The sequence below is a fragment of the Knufia obscura genome (assembly GCF_036327395.1).
Source record: "Knufia obscura strain CCFEE 5817 isolate CBS 148926 chromosome Unknown scaffold_10, whole genome shotgun sequence".
In the NCBI taxonomy this organism is placed as follows: domain Eukaryota; kingdom Fungi; phylum Ascomycota; class Eurotiomycetes; order Chaetothyriales; family Trichomeriaceae; genus Knufia; species Knufia obscura.
Window position 1 is genome coordinate 866,504 of NW_027042696.1, and position 20,059 is coordinate 886,562.

At 51.5% G+C, this 20,059-nt stretch overlaps 8 protein-coding genes across 8 annotated transcripts; 5 read left to right on the forward strand and 3 right to left on the reverse strand.

Moving 5' to 3' along the window:
• Positions 1 to 286: 286 nt before the first annotated feature.
• PMZ80_008149 (uncharacterized protein) lies at positions 287 to 1,594 on the forward strand (the record flags this gene model as incomplete). The annotated part of the gene is made up of 1 exon (XM_064876550.1): positions 287 to 1,594. One exon carries the CDS (start codon positions 287 to 289, stop codon positions 1,592 to 1,594), a length of 1,308 nt encoding a protein of 435 aa, XP_064727857.1.
• A 700-nt stretch (positions 1,595 to 2,294) lies between these two features.
• On the reverse strand, positions 2,295 to 2,783 carry RPS16 (40S ribosomal protein S16; the record flags this gene model as incomplete). The annotated part of the gene is made up of 1 exon (XM_064876551.1): positions 2,295 to 2,783. One exon carries the CDS (start codon positions 2,781 to 2,783, stop codon positions 2,295 to 2,297), a length of 489 nt encoding a protein of 162 aa, XP_064727858.1.
• Positions 2,784 to 3,280: 497 nt separating this feature from the next.
• Positions 3,281 to 3,823, forward strand: MRPL23 (54S ribosomal protein L23, mitochondrial; the record flags this gene model as incomplete). Its single annotated transcript, XM_064876552.1, has 1 exon — positions 3,281 to 3,823. The coding sequence occupies one exon, from the start codon at positions 3,281 to 3,283 to the stop codon at positions 3,821 to 3,823; it is 543 nt and encodes a 180-aa protein (XP_064727859.1).
• Positions 3,824 to 4,360: 537 nt separating this feature from the next.
• PMZ80_008152 (uncharacterized protein) lies at positions 4,361 to 5,248 on the reverse strand (the record flags this gene model as incomplete). Its single annotated transcript, XM_064876553.1, has 1 exon — positions 4,361 to 5,248. The coding sequence occupies one exon, from the start codon at positions 5,246 to 5,248 to the stop codon at positions 4,361 to 4,363; it is 888 nt and encodes a 295-aa protein (XP_064727860.1).
• A 1,306-nt stretch (positions 5,249 to 6,554) lies between these two features.
• Positions 6,555 to 10,469, forward strand: PMZ80_008153 (uncharacterized protein; the record flags this gene model as incomplete). Its single annotated transcript, XM_064876554.1, has 1 exon — positions 6,555 to 10,469. One exon carries the CDS (start codon positions 6,555 to 6,557, stop codon positions 10,467 to 10,469), a length of 3,915 nt encoding a protein of 1,304 aa, XP_064727861.1.
• A 2,350-nt stretch (positions 10,470 to 12,819) lies between these two features.
• PMZ80_008154 (uncharacterized protein) lies at positions 12,820 to 14,281 on the forward strand (the record flags this gene model as incomplete). Its single annotated transcript, XM_064876555.1, has 2 exons — positions 12,820 to 13,949; positions 14,038 to 14,281. 2 exons carry the CDS (start codon positions 12,820 to 12,822, stop codon positions 14,279 to 14,281), a joined length of 1,374 nt encoding a protein of 457 aa, XP_064727862.1.
• Positions 14,282 to 15,733: 1,452 nt separating this feature from the next.
• On the forward strand, positions 15,734 to 16,822 carry PMZ80_008155 (uncharacterized protein; the record flags this gene model as incomplete). Its single annotated transcript, XM_064876556.1, has 1 exon — positions 15,734 to 16,822. The coding sequence occupies one exon, from the start codon at positions 15,734 to 15,736 to the stop codon at positions 16,820 to 16,822; it is 1,089 nt and encodes a 362-aa protein (XP_064727863.1).
• Positions 16,823 to 17,111: 289 nt separating this feature from the next.
• Positions 17,112 to 18,905, reverse strand: PMZ80_008156 (uncharacterized protein; the record flags this gene model as incomplete). The annotated part of the gene is made up of 1 exon (XM_064876557.1): positions 17,112 to 18,905. The coding sequence occupies one exon, from the start codon at positions 18,903 to 18,905 to the stop codon at positions 17,112 to 17,114; it is 1,794 nt and encodes a 597-aa protein (XP_064727864.1).
• Positions 18,906 to 20,059: the final 1,154 nt, after the last annotated feature.

Consider the following 20,059-nt stretch of genomic DNA (forward strand, 5'->3'; position numbering starts at 1 on the left):
CATGCGGTATCACGCCTGGTCCTCACACAGATCCGCAAATGGGGTGGTTGTTCTTCTCTGATGTAGAAATGCGACTGAGTTAGAGCAGGCGCCCGCTCAAATGAAAGAATTCATGACATAAATTTTGCTTCGTTACTTGCATCCTCCCATGAAATTGAGGGCGTCCGTGACTTCCTCTTTTGACGTCTATAATCTATCGTAGAATCTCGAAAATTCCCCTCAATTTTCGGACTTGTATGCATCAAGACTTCTTCGCGGAGTGAATAAATTCGCAACCTCCGCGATCATGGCACCCACCCCCACCGTCATCTTCGTCAACCTCCCACCAAAGACGTTCATCGGCATCGATCTCATTTCCTTCACTTCAAGTCCAAACTTCCATGGCATCACGAATCTCTCCTCCGGCCTACACCTCATCTACACCGGCACCGATGCCTCCCTCTCCATCCGCCACGGCCGCTGGCTGAACATCCAATCGCAATCAGATCTCCACGTCCTACAGTTGAACAATGAACTCGAGCACCTAGAGCCCGTACCCACAGCATCTGCAACAGCACAGAATGTTCTCAAGCGCCTACCAGAGCTACATGCCAGAGGCCTGGTAGACTACGCCGCCCTCCGCGACGCAAGCGCAAAGCAGGCGAGGTCACAGAATCCCGCGCAAAATGCAGCCGAAGAAGAAGGCGACGACGAAGACGACGAGCACGAGCAAGATGCGGAGGATCCATGGCCACGCCTAACAACTCATATCTCAAGACGGCTGCTCAGCCGAATCCACTCCTCCGCCGACGAGGACGCAAGCTGGACGCTCACAAGCATATCTTCCGCACCCAGCGACACAGAGCACATCCCCGGTCTAAGCAGTAACGAGACGCAGTCTGCGCTATCAGAGACGCAAACGCTGAACCTACTCCCCATCGATCTCAAACAGACGTGGTCACAAACTGCCGTGGGACGAGAACGCACAGACATGGCGCGGGACAGAAGCTGGTATTTGTCACATCTGATCGAGATGCTACAAACACCGGCGGCGGGTAGTGGGGATGGAGAAGTATCGCAGCAGGTGGCGGCGCGGGAGTTACTGGGGGAGGTACAATTTACGTTTCTGATGGTGCTTTGTTTGGCGAATTATAGTTGTTTGGAGCAGTGGAAGAGGATACTTAGTGTGCTGTTCACGTGCCGGAATGCATTGCTTGAGGTGGAGGGGTTCTTTGTTGAAGCGATCAGGGTACTGAGGTTACAGCTGGGTAGGGTGGAAGATGTGGAGGGTGGACTATTTGAGCTGGCGGACGAGATGAGTAGTAAGTGGCTACGGCAGCTACTGAAGACGTTTAGGACGAACGTTGAGGAGGTGTTTGGGGATGCTGCTGAGGCTGGCAAGGGCAAGCCTACAGAAAGGGGGAAGCAATTGAAGGAGGCGTTGGCTGAGCTGGAGAAGTGGTTGAGGGAGCAGTATGGTTGGGAGAATGAAGGTAATTTGCTGAGGAGGGGTATGGTTCAGCTTGAGGATGGAGAGATGGTTGAGTTACGTATGGATGGTGCTGATGAGGAGGATGAGACGGGGGATTATGCGCCTGTTGTGGTTGAGATGTAGTATTGCGGTTGAGATACAGCTTGCCTGCGCACGTTGACTTCATTGTGCTGCTGGAGCTGCCCAGGTATACTATACTCTGCTGCCAACGAGGACTTGGGAAAATTCGCCAGCTTTCCTCACACTTTACTCTGAATATCGTTGTACATCCAACCGCAGCCCAGATGTGTACTTAGCCGACAGCAGACGGCCAACAGCTCGTGAGGTCTCTGCAGTCGAGTAAGATTCTAGTGGAACAATCAGTGAGTGGACTACAGTACGCACGAGGGCATGGAAACATGCCATATTTGGCGCATGGAACCATCACGAGCAGACACGAAGGTCAAATACTAGCGCATGACAATCATCGGCACATTGCTGCTTCCCTACGCGCATGGCTTGCCTTGCTTCTACCGGGGAATCGATGTGCCTGCTTGCAGAAGCAAAGCAGAAGTATGCCATGGCCCGTTCCACTGGCAGGATGCACTTTGTTGTAATTTTGTTTGATTGTGTATGTCTCTTGTGGTCTCACCATTCGAGACCTTTTCTTTGACGTGACCTTCGCGCTTATGCTCTTTCTCCGGGAGACTCAGCATGAATATCATCTCCTGCTCAACGATCCATCATGTAGCGTGGCATAGCACCACCACAGACGTCACTCCTTCACCATAACCACGGTACCACGAACAACACCACAAAGCCATACAGTAAGCCGAATCTCCGCTCAACGGTACGACTTCTGGTATCTAGCCCTAGCACCAGGACCACCAAACTTCTTCGGCTCGCACTGTCGGCTATCAGCGACAAGCAGCGTTCGGTCGTACTGCACAAGCGCGCTCTTAAGCTGGTTCTTGCTGTACTCGTCGACGAACTTCTGGTAGTATGCGACGATGGACTTTGCGATGGCTTGTCGGATGGCGTAGATCTGCGAGGTGTGGCCGCCGCCGGTGACGCGGACGCGGATGTCGACGCCGGAGAAGCGCTCTGTGCCTACTACTAGGAGGGGTTCGTAGACCTGGATAGACACATTAGCATTGTTGATACGAGTTGTTGTGAGAGACTGGATGCGCACCTTGAATCGCAGGATTTCAGGTTGGACGAGAGAGAGTGGTTGGCCGTTGACTTTGATGAGGCCGCGACCTTTCTTGCAGTGGGCGACTGCGGTTGCGGTCTTCTTTTTGCCGAAGCATTGGACGCTCTGGGGGGCAGACATTTTGACGGTTGGTGTCTGTCGAAGTTGTGAAGGACAGCGTGCGATATTGTCGTCGACTTGTGGTGATCTTGGATCGCAGAAACTGCCTGTGGGCATGCCAAGAGTTTGCGAAAGGCTAAGTCGGAAGTGGTCTAGTGCTCGCAGCCTTGTTTTTGGCAAGCGCAGTTGCGCCAGGCTGAAGTGGTGATCGGCCAGGAACTTTTGGAAAGAGCGATACAGAGGAGCTGCATCAACGACTGTCAGATCTGAGCAGCTGGTGTATTGTGGAGGATATTACGAAAGGACAAGTCATCACAGTCTGGTCGGAATTGCACGACGTCGATCTACGTAGTGCACAACTTTATCCACTCCAGCTGCCTCGACACGCTCTTTCATACAGCACAGACACTGAACAACGAGACATCATCCGGCAACACCACCACTGAGCACCACCATCTCCAGCTGCCAGGTGCAGCACCACCTACCAACTCCATCTTCTACATTTCACATCCACCACCATGTCCCAAACCTTAGGCCGTACCCGCCTAGCCTACTCCCGCACCTGGCACCTCCTAGACCTAACCACCGACCCACGCCCCCTCGGCCGCGTCGCAACAAGCATAGCCCAAACCCTAATGGGCAAGCACAAACCCATCTACGACCCCTCCACCGACTGCGGCGACTACGTCGTCGCCATCGGTGCCCACGATATCCACACAACCGGCAAAAAGCGCTACCAGAAACAGTACTATACGCACAATACGCGGCCTGGCTCCCTGAAACAGATGAGCATGGATAGCATGATGAAGAAGTGGGGTGGGGGGGAGGTGTTGAGGAAGGCAGTACGGGGGATGTTGCCGAAGAATAGATTGAGGGATAAGAGGTTGGAGAGGCTGAAGGTGTTTGAGGGGGTGAGTCATCCTTATGGGAGGAATTTGGTGAGGTTTGCGGGGAGGAAGATGGGGAGTGGGATGGGGCAGGGGGAGGTGATCGAGGAGGTGAAGAGGATGAAGGTTGAGGAGCCGGCGGTTAAGGTTGGGGGTGTGCAGGCGTCGACGTGAGGGGTTGGGAAGAAGTGAACGGATGAATGTATATGCTGGATGATCGAGCATGTTTTGGAGGATCCTTCCCCAGGAACTCCTGTCGTGAGCTTCGGATATGCAGTGCTGAGCGACATGATCACGATTTGGCATGGCTGGTGTAGCTGAAATCTGACCATTGATTTACTGGTTGGGGCGAGACATTCATTCCGGGCATACCGCTGCGCCAGGTCGGAGTGAGGACGATTGAGGAACTGTAGTGGGATGGCCAACAGTGGCTTAGTAGTGATTCCCAGCATATCTCGGCTATCAGCATTGGTTGCGATTTCGAAACTTCATGATGCAGCCGATGGATGGCAACATGACGCGAGCATTGGTGGCGGAGAGTGAGCAGCAGGTTAAAGTGATGTCCTTCAGGACTGCAAAACGTAAGATGTGTCAATACTGTATATTGTCTAAATACTATCAAAGGGTAGAAAGCCACTTCAATCAGATTCCGAAGTCCGATGGAGCCCCAAACTCCTTCTCATACCGCCCGACTGCGATAGCGAGGCCAGCTTATCTGCTGACAGTGCACTTGATCAATCCATTGGGGTCAGACTGAGGAGCGTATACCTCAGCATCCTTGCCTGTGTTCTTCAGGCCCTTGTGCCAGCTCAAGTCAATCTCGAAGTAGTGCTTGTTCGGCAACGAGTAGTCAACATCAGTGACCAGAGGTTGAGCAGCCAGGATCTCCTCGCACATCTTGTACATTGTGTTCTGCACAGATGGTGACTCCTCCTTAGCGAATAGTCTAAATGTGATCTCTCGTGCCTTGGCATGTGTCTCATCGAATTTGTCGACTTCTTTCTGTACATCTTCGAGGGTTGGGAAAACAGACCACTTCCAGCCGGCGTCGACGGACGTGCTCAAAATTCTGTCGTAGGTCTCTGGGAGAGCTGTGTATTCATCTCGCACAAATGAGTGGAACATCGAGCCGGTACTCTTGAGTACCAACAGGTCAGAAATGCCAGATCGAACTTCGATACCTTTGCCCTCAATAGCATCGGCTTGAACAACCCTCTTCTCCGCACCATCCCGGAAGAAAGAGTGAGGATGTGGCTCGCCATTAACCTCCATCCTGGTCCATCGATGCTGAACGATGCTCACGTGAGCAGTGTGGATATGGTCGTACTTCTGCACGAAGTGGTTGGCTAGGATGCTGCCGAACAGTTCAGGTGGGTTGACAGGGTGCTGCTTGGCCATGATGTATGTTGTTTGCTTCATGCTGTCTGTGGCTACGACGACGCTGTTGTCGGCTTGGGTGTAGGAGGTTTCAATGGCGCCTTCGAGGAGGACGCAGACGGTCATCTCGTAGACTGTGTGGGTTTTGGTTGCTTCATCGCGGTGTACTTTGTAGAGGCGGATGTTGTCTTTGCCGTAGCGGGCTGCTGAGACTGAAGGCATCTTGGAGATTCTTGGAGTGTTGACCAGGTATTGAAGTACTAGTACTCTGGGATAGACTCCTGGTAGGTCAGAGGCTTGTGGTATTACTCGACGGAGGATTGATGCGACTTCTGGATGTTGGCACAGTATTTGTCTTGAACTCTCTATGTCTGGCAACAGGTGACTTGAATCCGTTCCGGTCAATACGTACGAGCTTGATGTCAGTGATCTGTGGTGAAACGATAAGCGTCTTGCTAGGAAGGAGTAATGCTTATATGTCTGGAGCCGCTCTTATCAGTGTTACGACCTTTCAATATTTCAAGACGGGCAATTCCAATCGAACGGTATGCAGCGGCCGACACAGCAGATCAGATAGCGGTTCTTGGATTTTGAGTAGTCAGATATTGCTCAAGATGCAATGGGGTCCTTTACTGGGATGTCATAGGCGTACGAAGCAGTCGGAGCTCGCCGATTGCAGTTGATCACTTCTAGATCACGTTGCCAGTGCCTGATCTTTTGTCTACAGTAGATGTTAGGAAAGAGCCATTTTGGGAGACGTGGAGCTTGCAGGGCTGATCTCTGCAACATGGATAGGCGAAGCTCGATGCGATCTATGTTGGCGATTATCTGCAGTGCATCGAGTTCCTGCAAACAACATTGATGCGGGAGGTGCTCAAGATACGTACCAGACTTTCCGTCTGTGAAATGTGGGAGATGATTACCGTCGCTCATTCCTGGCAAACTTGAAGATAGGTGACCGCGTTAATGCCTTTCATCTTTCTGGGCGTTGTAACGGCAGTTGTGTGCCGGAGAGATGAGAGGCAGAGGAATGTATAGCTCCTGCTTTCCATACCAGATGTAATTATTGCTCCTGCCTTGCGCATGATGAGCTCAGGGGGTGCTTGCCTTAAGTTAAGGACTCCTTAGGGGTGGGGAAATTAAGCTTGTTCCTCCGCGCGAGGCCCGTTTGACGACGTTATGCATCGTGTCCCTCGAACTCCCACCAATGGCACCGCTGGTGCATTCATGGTTACAGGTTCATAATTATGGTACAAGCGCAATTCAGGCTGTCCCAAGGATTGCAAATACGAGCACCTGCTGTCAGCTTTACAATAATCTCACCGAGGGGTTGAGAGGCTTCATAGCGACACGACTCGTCTAGGCTCGAGACTACCCAGATCAATAATGCTCGACGAACCTGCGACACCCCGACGAGATTCGACGACAACGAGAATAGCTGGACAATAGCATTACCTGACCGGCAAGGCGGGCCCGTGTTCAATACCTGAGGTCCTACTGCGTACTGTCACTCGGCCTCCATGGCTAGATGGCATCGTCGGAACAAGGTTATGCGGGAACGCCCACGCAAAGAGTCGGCTTCAAGCATACGTATAGGAAGAGTGATGACCTGAAGGGTCCGTTTGTACACCCAACGACTACTCGGGACAACAGGTCCCTTTCCGGCGGCAGCACAAATGGCCCCAATCAAGGACTTCAGCCCGGCTCGTTCGGGCTGCCCATGCCCGGGAGCTTCAATCCAGAAATGCGTTCCATAGCGCCCAGTAGAAGCCATACACCTCAGAATGAGTTGTCCTCGAGCGCGCCTCACCGGGCCGTGCGCATTTCGACTGATGAGGAACGACCCGGGACAACAGAGGAGAGGCAGGCAGCTGTTCGAGATAAGATCGCGAAGGAGATGAAGATCAAGATGGGAACCGAGAATATGTTAGAGGCGCTTATGGCAAAGAACGCAAAGCAGACAAGAGACCAAAGGATTAAGGTTGAGCAGGAGCTGGGCACATCTAACTTCAAGTTAGCAAAGCTACAACAGGAACTGGACGACGAGATAAAGCGTGCGCTGACTCCTCTGACTCCTCCGACCAAGCGTATGTCCAGCTATTTCAAGACGAGCCCTAGAAGAGCGCCGGATGTTGCAGAGGATGGCCTACCTGAGGAGGAAGAGGACGACGGGGTCGAGGACACTTCGCCCACTGTTATCTTCACAGATGTTCTCCAACAGCTCGAAGTCGAAGGCATGCAGCCGGATTACTATATCGAAAGGGCCAATCGTCTAGTCGACCTCTTCAAGAAGAACACAGCCCTGAAGTACGACATAGCATGGTCCGTGTTCAGTGGAAGAGTTCAGCTCATGTTGTTGAGCGAAAGCACAGATGTGGTAGCAGCAGGGTACCGCTTGACACGACATGCCATCGCTGATCGCTCTTCGTTGAAGACTATCCGAGCACTACATACAGACGAGCTTGTCACCCTATCACTAGTGAAAAAAGGCAAGGCTCTGTTGGAGCGAGAGCAGGCTGTCAAGTTTGTCAGAGCATTTCTCGACGTCAAGGATGGAGTGCATGAAATATCTCTTGCTGTGGTTCGCAGCCTTGTTGCTATAGCAGAGCACCAGGAGGACCGTCTAAGGAATATGTCACTCCTGACGTTGGCAGAATTGCTGGCCAAGATACCGGGCCTACTGATTGCTGCGAATGGTATGACAACCTTGTCAGATGCTCTGGCGGAGGGTGCTTTCCCTGCTCCAGAAGGTCTGGTGGCTAGTTTCTTGTATCTTTTGGACCATCCTCGTCAGAGGAAATACCTTGGCTCAGGTCGCGAATTCGAAGCAATGTTCGCACCTTTCACCGATCCCCTCATCCTTGCAGGGGATGAAGAGAAGCTTAAAACCTGCGCGAAAGGCATATCTGCAATGATGAAGACGTGGCCTGGCTACTTGACGCTTGCACAGAACGGAGCTGCTCCACTAAAATCATTGATCGACTCGTTAGTATATCCGAACATAGTCACTCGAGATCTCATCCTCGAGCTGATTTTCGACATTCTGCGTATAAAACCTCCTTCATGGTCATCCTCCTTCTTGGCTGGCCGACGATTGACCACTTACGGCCGTGTCAACAACATGGTCGATCCTAACATGAAGAGGAGCGTAACCGCGGAAGTGACCGACGGACGTTTCGATTTGACGACTCATTTCACGGCAGTAATTCTCGCAACTCTGCTACGAGCAGGACTGGTACCCGCTTTGATGGACTTGATCAAGTTCGAAGAAGCTTCGGCAATGAAAAGGAAAAGTACCCTGCTTGTGACAGAGGTTCTAAAGCTTGCTCACCACTCCTTACCACGGAGCATGAGTGCGCGCATTCAGGTTCTGGGCGACTTGTTGTCTCCCATCGATGCCACTGGCATGAATTACGTTGCTTCGAATACAAGCATGGTCTACCAGATTGAAAGTATCAACAGAACTGCGAACAGAACCGGTACTACGTCGCCGCACGGAGCGATTGACGGTGAAGAGATGCCTGTGGGGCAACAAGCGATTGAGCGAGCAAAGTTCACTGCAACTATGGACGCGAAGTTGTTCGCACAAGCTGTTCTTGACACTGGCGTCCCAAACCACACGAACTACACAAAGTGGAACTGGAATCTCATCAACAACCTAATCGATGGTCCATTGACCAATCAAAAGCTTCTCGAGGAGACAATAAGGACTTCTAAGTTTGTCAAAAGACTAGTCGGCTTCTATCGACCATTCAAATGGAGGTTTTCTGTGATCAGAAACACTAGGCCTAACCAGAGATACGTCAGAACGGGATGTGCGCTTATGCGGGCATTGTGTCAGACACAGCTAGGGGTACAATACCTGTCAGAGAACAAATTGATGAGACAGATCGGCGAATGCCTTGCGCAGCTTGATCAACACAGCGGGTTAACTTCTACATCACCCTTATTCGACAAGCACAACATGATCGACTACCTTACGGGCGGGTATTTTACCATGCTGGGTGCACTTAGTGAGTCTCCTGAAGGCATACAGATAATGGAACGGTGGCACATGATGAACATGTTCTACCACATCATGCAGCTGCCAAAAAGAGATGACTTGTTGAAGGCCTTTCTCGGAAGCATGGACTACTCGCTCGATACGCATCTACGAGTCATGCTCTCGCAGGCCTTGACCGCCTCACAGAAAGTTATTCGGCTTTTTGCTACAAAATTGTTACGAAAATATGCCGTTGGAAGAATGAGATATTCTGCCGGCATGCAGGACGTTGATAGTTCACAATGGGCTATCAAACTTGTGCTTACCCAACTCTATGACCCCGATGTCGAGGTCTGCGAGGTCGCAGTACGAATACTGGAAGAAGCTTGTGATCAGCCAAGTCATCTCGAATTCGTGGTCAAATGTCGGCCTGCGCTCGATCATCTCGGCGAGATTGGTGCACCGCTGCTGCTGCGGTTCTTGTCTATCTCAACAGGCTACCGGTATTTGTCCGGGCTTGACTACATCCACCAAGAAATGGACGATTGGTTCCTGGGTCGCAATGATTCATATGTTGCACAGGTAGAAGCATCTTTGACCCGAGCTTATCTGGACCCCAGTACTACACATAGACACGCCTACAACGAGGACCCCGATGAATACAACGACAGCGGACTTTTGCCTCCTCACTTTTACCGCGAGCTAGCGCGCACGGAGGAAGGCTGCAAGTTGTTACTGCAATCTGGCCACTTCTATGAGTTTGCAAGTACAATCCGTGAGTTCCGTCTCGACGACGAAGAACCAGAGTCGTTGACCAAACTCAAAGGCTGTATGTGGGCAGTCGGCAATATTGGGTCCATGGAGATGGGCGCACCCTTTCTCGAAGAGAGTGACATCGTTAGGAGTATCGTACGCATTGCTGAGGGCGCCGAGGTGATGTCCGTTCGTGGTACAGCAGTCTTTGCGCTTGGGCTAATTTCTCGGACTACGCACGGATATGCTATGCTTACGGAGTGCAACTGGGCCATCACAACGGATTCAGGCGGAAGATCGCTTGGTTTGTGCATTCCTCTTGATCCGAGTCGACTCTGCCTGAAACCCAAACCACCAGAAAGAATTTGTGGCGAACGACAGCAACATCCACAGCACATGCAGAAGTACAGGGCTGCCACTACTGACGCCGACCCGCTCCACGCGAGAATTCTCAAGCTGATCGTGGATATGGGCAATAGCGTTATGTACAAGAAAGTTGCGGCTGATCTGCAGGTATTGAAGGCCAAGCATGCTGGTGCTTTCACTAGTGTTAAGCTCTTCCAGAAGTCTCTGTTCATTCTGGAAAGCCACCACTACCGATTGCAAGCACGGCAGTTCATCCTCGACTTGTTCGACAAAAGGGTAATGAGAATGATCGTGCTCGAAGAAGAGACAGAGGAGAGTACAAGTGAGTCAGATACTGGTTGATTTGGACGGTGTAAAAGCATGGACAAATATTTGAAGTGGCCTTCACGGCCTGATGGTTTGTGTGGAAACCACTACGGCTCCGGGCGGAATATCAAGATGACCGCTGTAAGCACAAATTCAGACAGGTCTGCGGATCAGAATAATTATGCAGGCTTAATGCGGAAAGCACAATAAACGGTCTTCCCAGCAAAACGGCAGCGAAGCGGCCACCTTGTCTGCACGGAGGCACGTACCGGAAAACCAAGATGAGCGCCCCTACGGTACAAATTAGTGCTTGATGCGCTCACGTTGGTTTTCCGGTATGTGGGAGGCCGGCGAGTGCAGAAATCGCTAGTGGTCGAGCAGTGGCAAAACAGCAACAGCAGGGCAAGCCATGAGGCGCATGAGGTGTAGAGTATGACTCGATGATATGACTGGAGCGGAGATACGGCGGGCGTCTGGATGGCGCATATGCATGACCATCACGGTGATTGGTTTCCAGGAGTTCGGAGTTGGCGTTTCCACTCCAGAAGCTACCATAGTATTGAGTACCCACGTTGAGCCATATTGATGGCGAGGCTCCATGGTTGGCATACTTAGTATGATAGCGTACATTGAACGTCCAGACCTGCAGGGCTCAAGCACAAATTTACGCAATTGCGTTCGTGAACATGTTCCACATCTTAAGACCCCTTTTTCGACTTGGTGAGAGCCCTCCATCGGCACTTCACCGCACTCTGGATAGCTCATCCGAGCAACCCTGCCCCGAGGCTGAACTGAGCATATCGCTGCGATTTGAGTTTGCATCGAGTCATGGAGTTCGGGAGCCTCGTACTCCGTACCACATGTTCGGGTTATGCAGAAGCTGAAAGCGGGTTCAGATGGCATAAAAGCTTGTGATCACGTTTACTACTCTTGCCACTGGACTAATGCGTGCTGCATCGCTGGAACTATATTTCCGTCTGTCACCGCCTACGCCCGTATGGATTTGCTGCTACTCGTGGAGAAACAGATGAGGCAGAAACGCCGTGCAATATCTATGACGAATCGACGATCATGCGGCCTCGGCTGGCGTCTTCTGCAAGAAAGAGCCAGATTCGAGAAGGGCAAGCGCAGATGGCCCAACGCTAGCCTGATAGACTCTAGCTCAGAAACGCCGCTCCAACTTCGTTGCTTCCGTCCCTCTGAGCTGCGAGTTGCCTCTCGATCCCTCTCTCTGTTTGAGATCCCCAACCTTAGGACGTCTCACACGTATCGAAAATCATCAATCTTGCCTGCAGCTTTGATGTTTCGTCAGCCAATGATACGTGCCTTGAGTGCAGCCTTTTGATTTACATGGAGCCTCGCTTCCCTATTTGCTGTTGCGAGTACGCTGTTCCACGGCCAGGTTGAGCTCTCATTCGCGCTTCGATGGCTTTGCCTTTCGAGAGTCCCAAGCACGAGTCTCAACACTTAGTCAATTTTCGAACGGGGACTTGCAGGGGTATGGATGGTAACGTCGTTGATCTTTGATACTCCGACTTTCATATGCTCATTGATCATGCACCAGACCTAATTTGACCTGCATTCAATACTGATATCGAAACTTCGACAGAAGAAAGATTTTAACCATTCCGCTCGGTTTGCCTCCGTACTTGCATGTCACTGAAGCAGGCGTAAAGACGTTTCACCCTCTCGAACCATGGCATTATTCTACTATTGACAACAGACCCGGCTGCGAACCACCGCTCCACCCCAAACCAGTAAACACAGAACGCTATTCGAACAACGAACAATTTACACACACATCCCCGCTGGCAGTCCGCCCGACGAGTCTACGCTCAACGGCTTCACATGGGTTCGTCGATGGTAGAACTATCCTAAAATAGCCGAATCAATATCGGACGGCATTGGCAAGAGGAGGAATCCCACACATTGCAGTCAGGCTATTGCAACAGCGAGCACCGCCTACATGAGCGAGAATGGTCAACAGATACAGGCGAGCCCTGCCCATGTCGGCCTGAGGCCCCACGAAGATGCCAGAGCCATCGTACGACTGTTCCAGTGCGCACAATGCTCCTACCCGATACGAGAACCGATGACCTTGCCATGTGGAAATTCGATATGCAGACCGTGCATGCCCTCACCTCATATTCGTGCGAACATTACCTACCCTCAGAATGCCGACCGGGCACAAGGATTCAGTTGTCCGTTCAAAGATTGTGGCATGGAGCATTCTTTGGCAGACTGCAGCTTGGACGTAACCCTCAACAAGCTGATGGAAGTTGTCAAGAGCCAGATGGCTGTCCATGCCTCTAGGTCAGCAGATATTCTTCTACAGCTCAATGAACGCCTTCACTGGCGCAGCGTGGTGGACAGTAATATTGACATCATGCCTAGATCACGTGTCTCCACTGGTGGTCACATAGCCTCGGCGTTTCTTATGGCCGATGCTGGGGAGCTAAACTATCATTCCGAGCTGGCCTTCACCCCTCTCACGCACGGGGCTGGTAGAGACATCAAGACCGTGGACGCCGCTGTTGCCGAAAATCTTACGGAGACTGTCCGAGCAGAATTGGAATGTCATGTCTGCTACTGCTTGATGGTGGATCCCCTTACCACTTCGTGTGGTCATACATTCTGCCGGAAATGTGTCGCAAGAGTCCTTGACCACTCGACGCTGTGTCCAGCATGCCGTCGACCGCTGTCATCTATGCGCCCAGGGGTGTCTACAGAGCCATCAAACAAGCGGATCTCACATATCATCGACGGTCTGCTTGCGGAAGAGCTAGCGGCACGCATCCTTTCGATTCAGGAGGAAGAAACCATAGATGAAGATGGTTGGATGGCGCTATTTCCTTGCACGTTGGCCTACCCGGGAATGCCCACATTTCTTCACATCTTTGAGCCAAGGTACCGTTTGATGGTCCGAAGGGCTGTGGAAAACGGGTCGCGAAAGTTCGGCATGATGATGTACAACGCGCAGCGACTACCTCAAGGCAACCTTGGGAGGTCACAATACATGCAGTATGGCACTGCATTGCATATCTTGCGCATTGAGGCCTTTCCTGATGGTCGGAGCCTCCTCGAGGCGCGAGGCTCGTACCGATTTCGCGTTCTTGAAGGCTCGATGGTGGATGGTTATCACGTTGGACGCATCCAGCGCATCGACGACATGCCATTGGCCGAGGAAGAAGCTGCCGAGGCGCTCGAAACCAGTGGTCCAGAGCCGGCCGAAATCGATTTTGAAGCAAGAATCAACCACATGTCGACGAATGCACTTCTGGAGTACGGCCTCGGTTTCATACAACAAGCCCGCTCACGATCGGCAGATTGGCTGCACGAGCGTGTGTTGGCGGCATACGGACAGCCTCCGACAGATGCTGCCAATTTCCCTTTCTGGTTTGCAAGTGTGTTACCCATCAATGACGACGAGAAATATCAACTATTACCAACGACCAGCGTTCGAGAGCGACTCAAGATGACTGCAAGGTGGATAAAAGTTTTAGAAGAAGCAAGATGGTAAGTTCTTCCCCTTTCGTGCTGTCTCGCAAGATACGTGCACGAATATTCGTTCGAGGGTCATCGCGCCTGACTGGTGTTTTTGAAGTGCGAGTGAACGCTTTATGCGCCTTGCTAGGCCACTAGAACCGGAGCTTGAAGGAGACGAAGCCGCTCAATCTCAATCAGAAGAGGCAACTCCGCCAGCTACTCCAGAAACTGAAGCCGCAGAAACCGAGTCAGCCAACTCGTACCAAGCAGACGCAGATGACCCTCAAACTACAAGTGACGGATCAAGTCCTCAGTCTCAAGCACAGTCGCCACACCCGGAGAATGACAGAACACAAAACTAACAAGTCCGTCATGGATACAGGCAACAATATTCATGTATAGTTTTATGACTAGCCATCATCGGCTCATTCGTCGTCATCGCGCTGAGCCTGGTACTGTTTTCACCCCATTTTCGCCAAAGAATGATAGACTTTATTTTCTTCGACACGCCAGCAAGCGATAGCGATCAGCACACGAACGATCCTGCCGCCCAGAAGGCTGGTCAGGCCTGGAGCCGCATTCATGTGTCTAAGGCGTTCATGTTTTTATGTTGGATTTTCTGGACGGGCATCCAGACTATGATACCCCTGGTTGTTGTGCATTTTCAAATAAGGCGGCAGATACGGAGAGAATATTTCAGATTTGGTCGAGGACCCGCTGTTCATAGAAGGTGAGATTGGAACGGACATATTTCATACGGTTACCAAAGATTGTGTGGGATCGAAGCGAGTGAGCAGCAAGCGGAAAAGTATGGGTTTCAGGTAGCTAGCTATTCCTCCTTACAGGAAATGGTCGAGCTACGAAATCATTCACTTATATCTATCTTCCTCAAGATCAGTCCGCTACTCACGGTGCATAGTTCCTGAGCTTCATATGCTCTTCCTGAGCCTTAGGTTTCTCGCAGTTTCTGCCTAGTCAGATCCGTCTCACAGAGGGAAGTACGTATATGTACAACTTGGCACAGTTTTACCTTCGCATTCGACCACAGGTCGCAGAATACAGGGGTTCCCGTCCGATCACCCTTACTTAAGCTGCGAGCCGGTCCGTCAGTAGTATGGTTGGAGACAACATGCGAATAAGGGCTGTTGAATGTTTTTTTCTTCTGCGATTTTGGCAGCTTCAGCCTCAGGTTTTGCGGAGGGTGATGAGGTGGGCGCCAGGAGGCTCTGTGGCCGGATGACTAGAAGTGGTCTGGCGTTAAATCGGTAGACCTGCCTTGCGCGCTTACACGAACGTCTTTCTGATCATCTGCCGTTACTCCTTTTTGTTGCTTATTTTCTCTGCCTTGCTGTGGATGAAGACCTTGCGTGATGGACTCTGGTTCCGGCTCAGCTCGGCGTAGCCGATTCTCTATATAACTCAAAGGGCTTGTGTTGTTTAGCTATACTTCAAGCTACAGGAACCGCCAATTGCATGGACCGAAGCAGATCTGCCCAAACGTCATCAACTGGATTCAGTGAGAGGACGAATCAGAAAACACTGATTGCCAAAATGATGTATTCTGGCTCAATTACAACTCCGGTTGTGCACAAGTCAGCGGTATTCGCAGCTACTGAATCTGATTAAGGTTTTCTGTATCCTCGTGATGCTGTAACACCAGAGTCTAGCTGCTTCTTGCCCCTACGAAGGCAGGATGCGTGGCAGAGCAATCCAGCAAGACCACCAGGAGTAGGCGAACCCTGACATACCAATATACTGTAAGCAACACCGAGATAACATCGTCTCACAGATACATAGCATCCCGCAACGCAAACATGGCAGACAACAAGTACATCAAGTTCGATGACCCCGCCGTCGAACCCGCCGTCAACGCCGAAGCCCAACTGCAAAAGGAGCTCTTCCGCATCATCAAGCGCACCCAAGAACACAACTTCAGCATGCACAGACACGCCTTCCCTGCCACCCACGTGAAAACCCAAGCAATCGTCAAAGGCACATTGACCATCACTCCCGACCTGCCCGCTGAACTCGCGCATGGCATCGCCAGCCCCGAGAACGCGAAACACCCCCATCCAATCGCGATGCGCTTCGCGAATGAACCGTCCTTCCTCCAGGATGATCGTGCTCCCGGCCCACGAGGCTGCGGCATGAAAATCTTCGATGTATCCGGCACCTTCATGGATGACGTTGGTAGCAGGACGCGCACCCAGGATCTAACGTTTAACAACGCGCCTGTGCTGGAACTGCGTGATCTACCAACTACACTCCAGATCTTCACGATTCGCGAACGCCACTTCAGAAATCCCGATGAGATCGCCAACGATCCCGACATGAAAAAGCGCGATGATTTGAAACTGCAGCAGGCGCCAATGCAGCTGCCTAACCGGCACTTCCTGAGTTATGTGATGTACAGCCAGAGTGCGTACCGCTGGGGCCCGTATGTGGCGAAGTACGCGCTGTTCCCGACGGGGGAGTTTCAGAGTGCGTTGGAGGAGAGCCATACGATTACGGAGGAGTCCAGTCCGGAGCAGCATTCTGTGTGGCTGAAGGAGTGGTTTAATGGGGAGAATGACGCGACGTATGATTTGAGGGTACAGCTTTGTGAGGATATCAGTGGGCAGAGTGTGGAGGATGCGAGTGTGCAGTGGGATGAGAGTAAGTATCCGTTTAGGACGGTGGGGAGTATTGTGTTGCCTGTTGGTCAGGATGTTTTTGGGGCGGAGAGACGTGCGTTTTGGGATGATGGGATGAAGTTGAATGTTTGGTATGGGCTCGAGGAGCATAGGCCTTTGGGGAGTGTGAATCGGTTGAGGAGGGAGTTGTATGCGAATAGTGTGGCGTTTAGGGCGGATATGAATGCTCAGGAGGTTAGGGCTGTGGGGAGTGTGGATGAGATACCGTGATCTGTCACGGTTATTGCTCGGGGATGACTGAAAAACCGGACTTGCCTTGTCAATGCAGATAGACTGTAATGAACAGCATATGGTGGGTTGAGCTATACGACTGAACGACAACTAGTTTTTGCTCGCTTGGCTGGGCTCAACCCCTACTGAAGGCTTGTGCGGTGCACGAACCATATCGTTGCGCATTGATATCGCTATCATGAGACAAGGCTGTCTCGTACGAAGCTATCTACCACAGAACTACGTGTCTTTCATTTTTTTCGTACGATCGTAGCCACTATACCTCTGCTCAAACATAGAGGAACACGAGCCAGAATAGATAAGCGTCCCGATCTGCATCTCTGCCCAGACCACGTGCTCTGGCCTCTGCTTCATCGCCTCGAGACGCTGCAGTCCGCAGCAGAAAATTGTTCTCCAATATATCAAACTCTTTCTCGACCAGACCCGACGTCAGTGCCGTGTCGGTCGCGATGTCCGGCACCAGCTCAGGCGCCTTTTCAACCACGTGAGACACCACATATGCATCCTTCATTGACTGATTGACTGTCTCGATATTGCTCAGAGCATCCATTTGAAGAAGTGCCGCGTCTTTCGACCCTTTCCTGTCCAGGCGTGCTATGCTCTGTAGGATGTCCATGCGACACTCGAATGCCGACTCAAGCGCCTCCGTGTCCCTCTCATCTCGCTGTGTGTGCTTTGGCCATTTACGTCTGAAGCCGTCGGTGTTGTCGTTGGGACCTGCTACCTCGGTATAATATGGGTGCCGGACCTGGCGCCAATGCGTGATCATGTCTGGATCACCGCACCACGTATGTGTTCCTGTTTCGTCTGTGGTAAGGAAAACGTCCACTTCTCTTTGATTTGATACATTGCGACTGAGCTTGCTCATGACGTAGCGCATCAATGTGATGGTATGTGCGGTTTGGCGTAGCTGGAGTGCGTAGAAGAGCTGGAGTTCTGCGTGCCACAGGTATGACATGCTCGTCTGAGTGCGCAACTCGGCAGAATCATCTTGATTTGCCAATTGCTGGTCATTGAGGTAGATACTGAGCCAGAATTCTGCAGCGAGCACATGGTATATGAAGCGCTCCTGGTCGGTCATGATTGAGTCGTGGCAGATACTATCTCGGAAGTACCAGGTCAGGCGATGTGGCCAGGTACGAATTTCGATTCGGACTGCAGGCGAGTGTGGTCCAAGGATAAAGCCGTTGAGACATTGCAGACGCGTAAGGAGGATATGAATCCGGAGAGAGCGGTATTGGCGTGTCAGATGGGTGCCATCTTCGATGATCTCGCACATTCCATACGCTGCTTGCAGACCAGCGAGATTTGCTGTCAGAAGTGTTGTGTGCTTGCCATGGGTGCGCTGGTTGATGTTGTATTTCGAGACAAAGCTTATAAGTCCGCGTATATGCTGGAGCACCTCTTCTCTACCGCGACTCTCCCAAGAGATGGTGTTGTTGTGCCTCGCATTCACGATGCCAGGTATATCGCCACTCACTTGAAACAGGCAGGATAAATGAGTTTGCCGTTTCACAAGCTCTAAGATGTCCTTGTGAAGACTGATGTGTCTATCGTTGTCGTGTAAGTGTGCTCGGAGGCGATACAATCTAATTGATGCCTCACCAAGCAAATTGGAGAGGTGATTAGACACAAGTGGCAGGAGTATCAATCGCTTACATCGTGCTCGGTCTGGCAGCGCGGTTTGATAGATATGCAACAAAAGCGCTGGTCTGACGCGCGGCGACAGTCGAGAGTAGGAACATGGAATTCCTCCCACGGGTACTATCTGGTTGAGCAGCAGGCTTTCGTTGAGGAAGACGAGGGCCCAGGGTAACTGATTGAATACAGCGTATTCATGGTTTCTCTGCAGTTGCTTGCAAATACCGTTCATGCTCGTGTCCAGCTTGGTGGCGCGGTACGGTAGGACATCTTGCTCGTCTAGCAAGACGTGTCGTGCAATTGCATTGACAATCTCGGGCGGGAGGTCTAGTAATTTAATTCGTGATTCGGAGGGAGCGCTTTCGGTGTCCAGTGAAGGTGTATCCGAGCGTAGAGCTTCGAGGTTGGTAGGAGTCGCCATTCTGGTATTTGGACGAGCCATTAGTCTCGATCCTGGCGCAAGGTTGCCTCGGTTCTGTCAATGGTAAGAAAAAGGTTATGTGAGTTAGTGGTGTAGGCTGACAAAGATGTGCACGAAAGCTATGCGGCCTCCCCCAAGTGACGCGGCTAAGGCGCGGTTGACTTGCACGTCCTGAAGTGCATCGAGTGCGGACTAGGCACTGAGCCCTTGTCGCTTTTGCACTCGGTCATTCCCATCACTCGCAACAAACAGTACTAGGATTCACTTATTGCCGCGAATATCACAAACCATTCTGACAAGCCAAAAGCAGCCCCCAACAGCCTTGGCGGGACCTGATGCGTCAGTATAGATATAGAGGGTAAAGCATCGCCGCGACATCACTGTGGTATGCATTTGCCTTCCACGCTGCACCACTAACAACGTGAGAGGAACAGACCGTGAAAATGAGCGTGCTCAAGGTGTGTTGTTTAGAGGTTAGCAAAACGCAGAAAAACAGACGCTCAAGCAAGCAATGCACGTTCCGCAATACCTGTCCCGGATATAGGACGCTCTTGTTTCGAGCATATAGTTTGTTGACCTCGATGGCGAAGACACCTGGCAACAGTCACAGGCAAGGCCATCGAAAGTTACCGCCCCGTCACGAAGAATGCTCATCGAACGCATATTCGCCTAGATCAGATGTTCGAAACCCAACAGTGTAGCCAGTGGGGAATCCGAGCACCGCAAGGCAAGAAATAAAATAAAGGAACAAGGCTGCGTGGGCAGTGATTACTCGGGATGATTTGCAATACTCAGAACTTCCGGATCAAGCCTGTTCAGAACATGGAATCGGTTAGACGGTACCCACAGGTAGACAACGTCGTACATCTAGTTCTGACAAGGTCAGAACAGTTCTGAGCATCTTAGAACCTCTATTTAGTATGGACAAGTGGAGGAACGACTACCCCTTAATAGAGATAGCTGACGTATAAGTAGACCTCTACTCGATCAAGCTAGCCAGGTTGCTGTAGTAGGCTTAGTTGAAGCTTAGATAGGCTGGTAAGGTTGGGTTAGGCCTGTAACGAACTTCCGCGCGTCGTTACTAAACGGAGTAGCTATACTGCTTCATTAGTGATAGGCTGTTTCGCAGGAAGAAGTATAGTAAGGATAAGGAA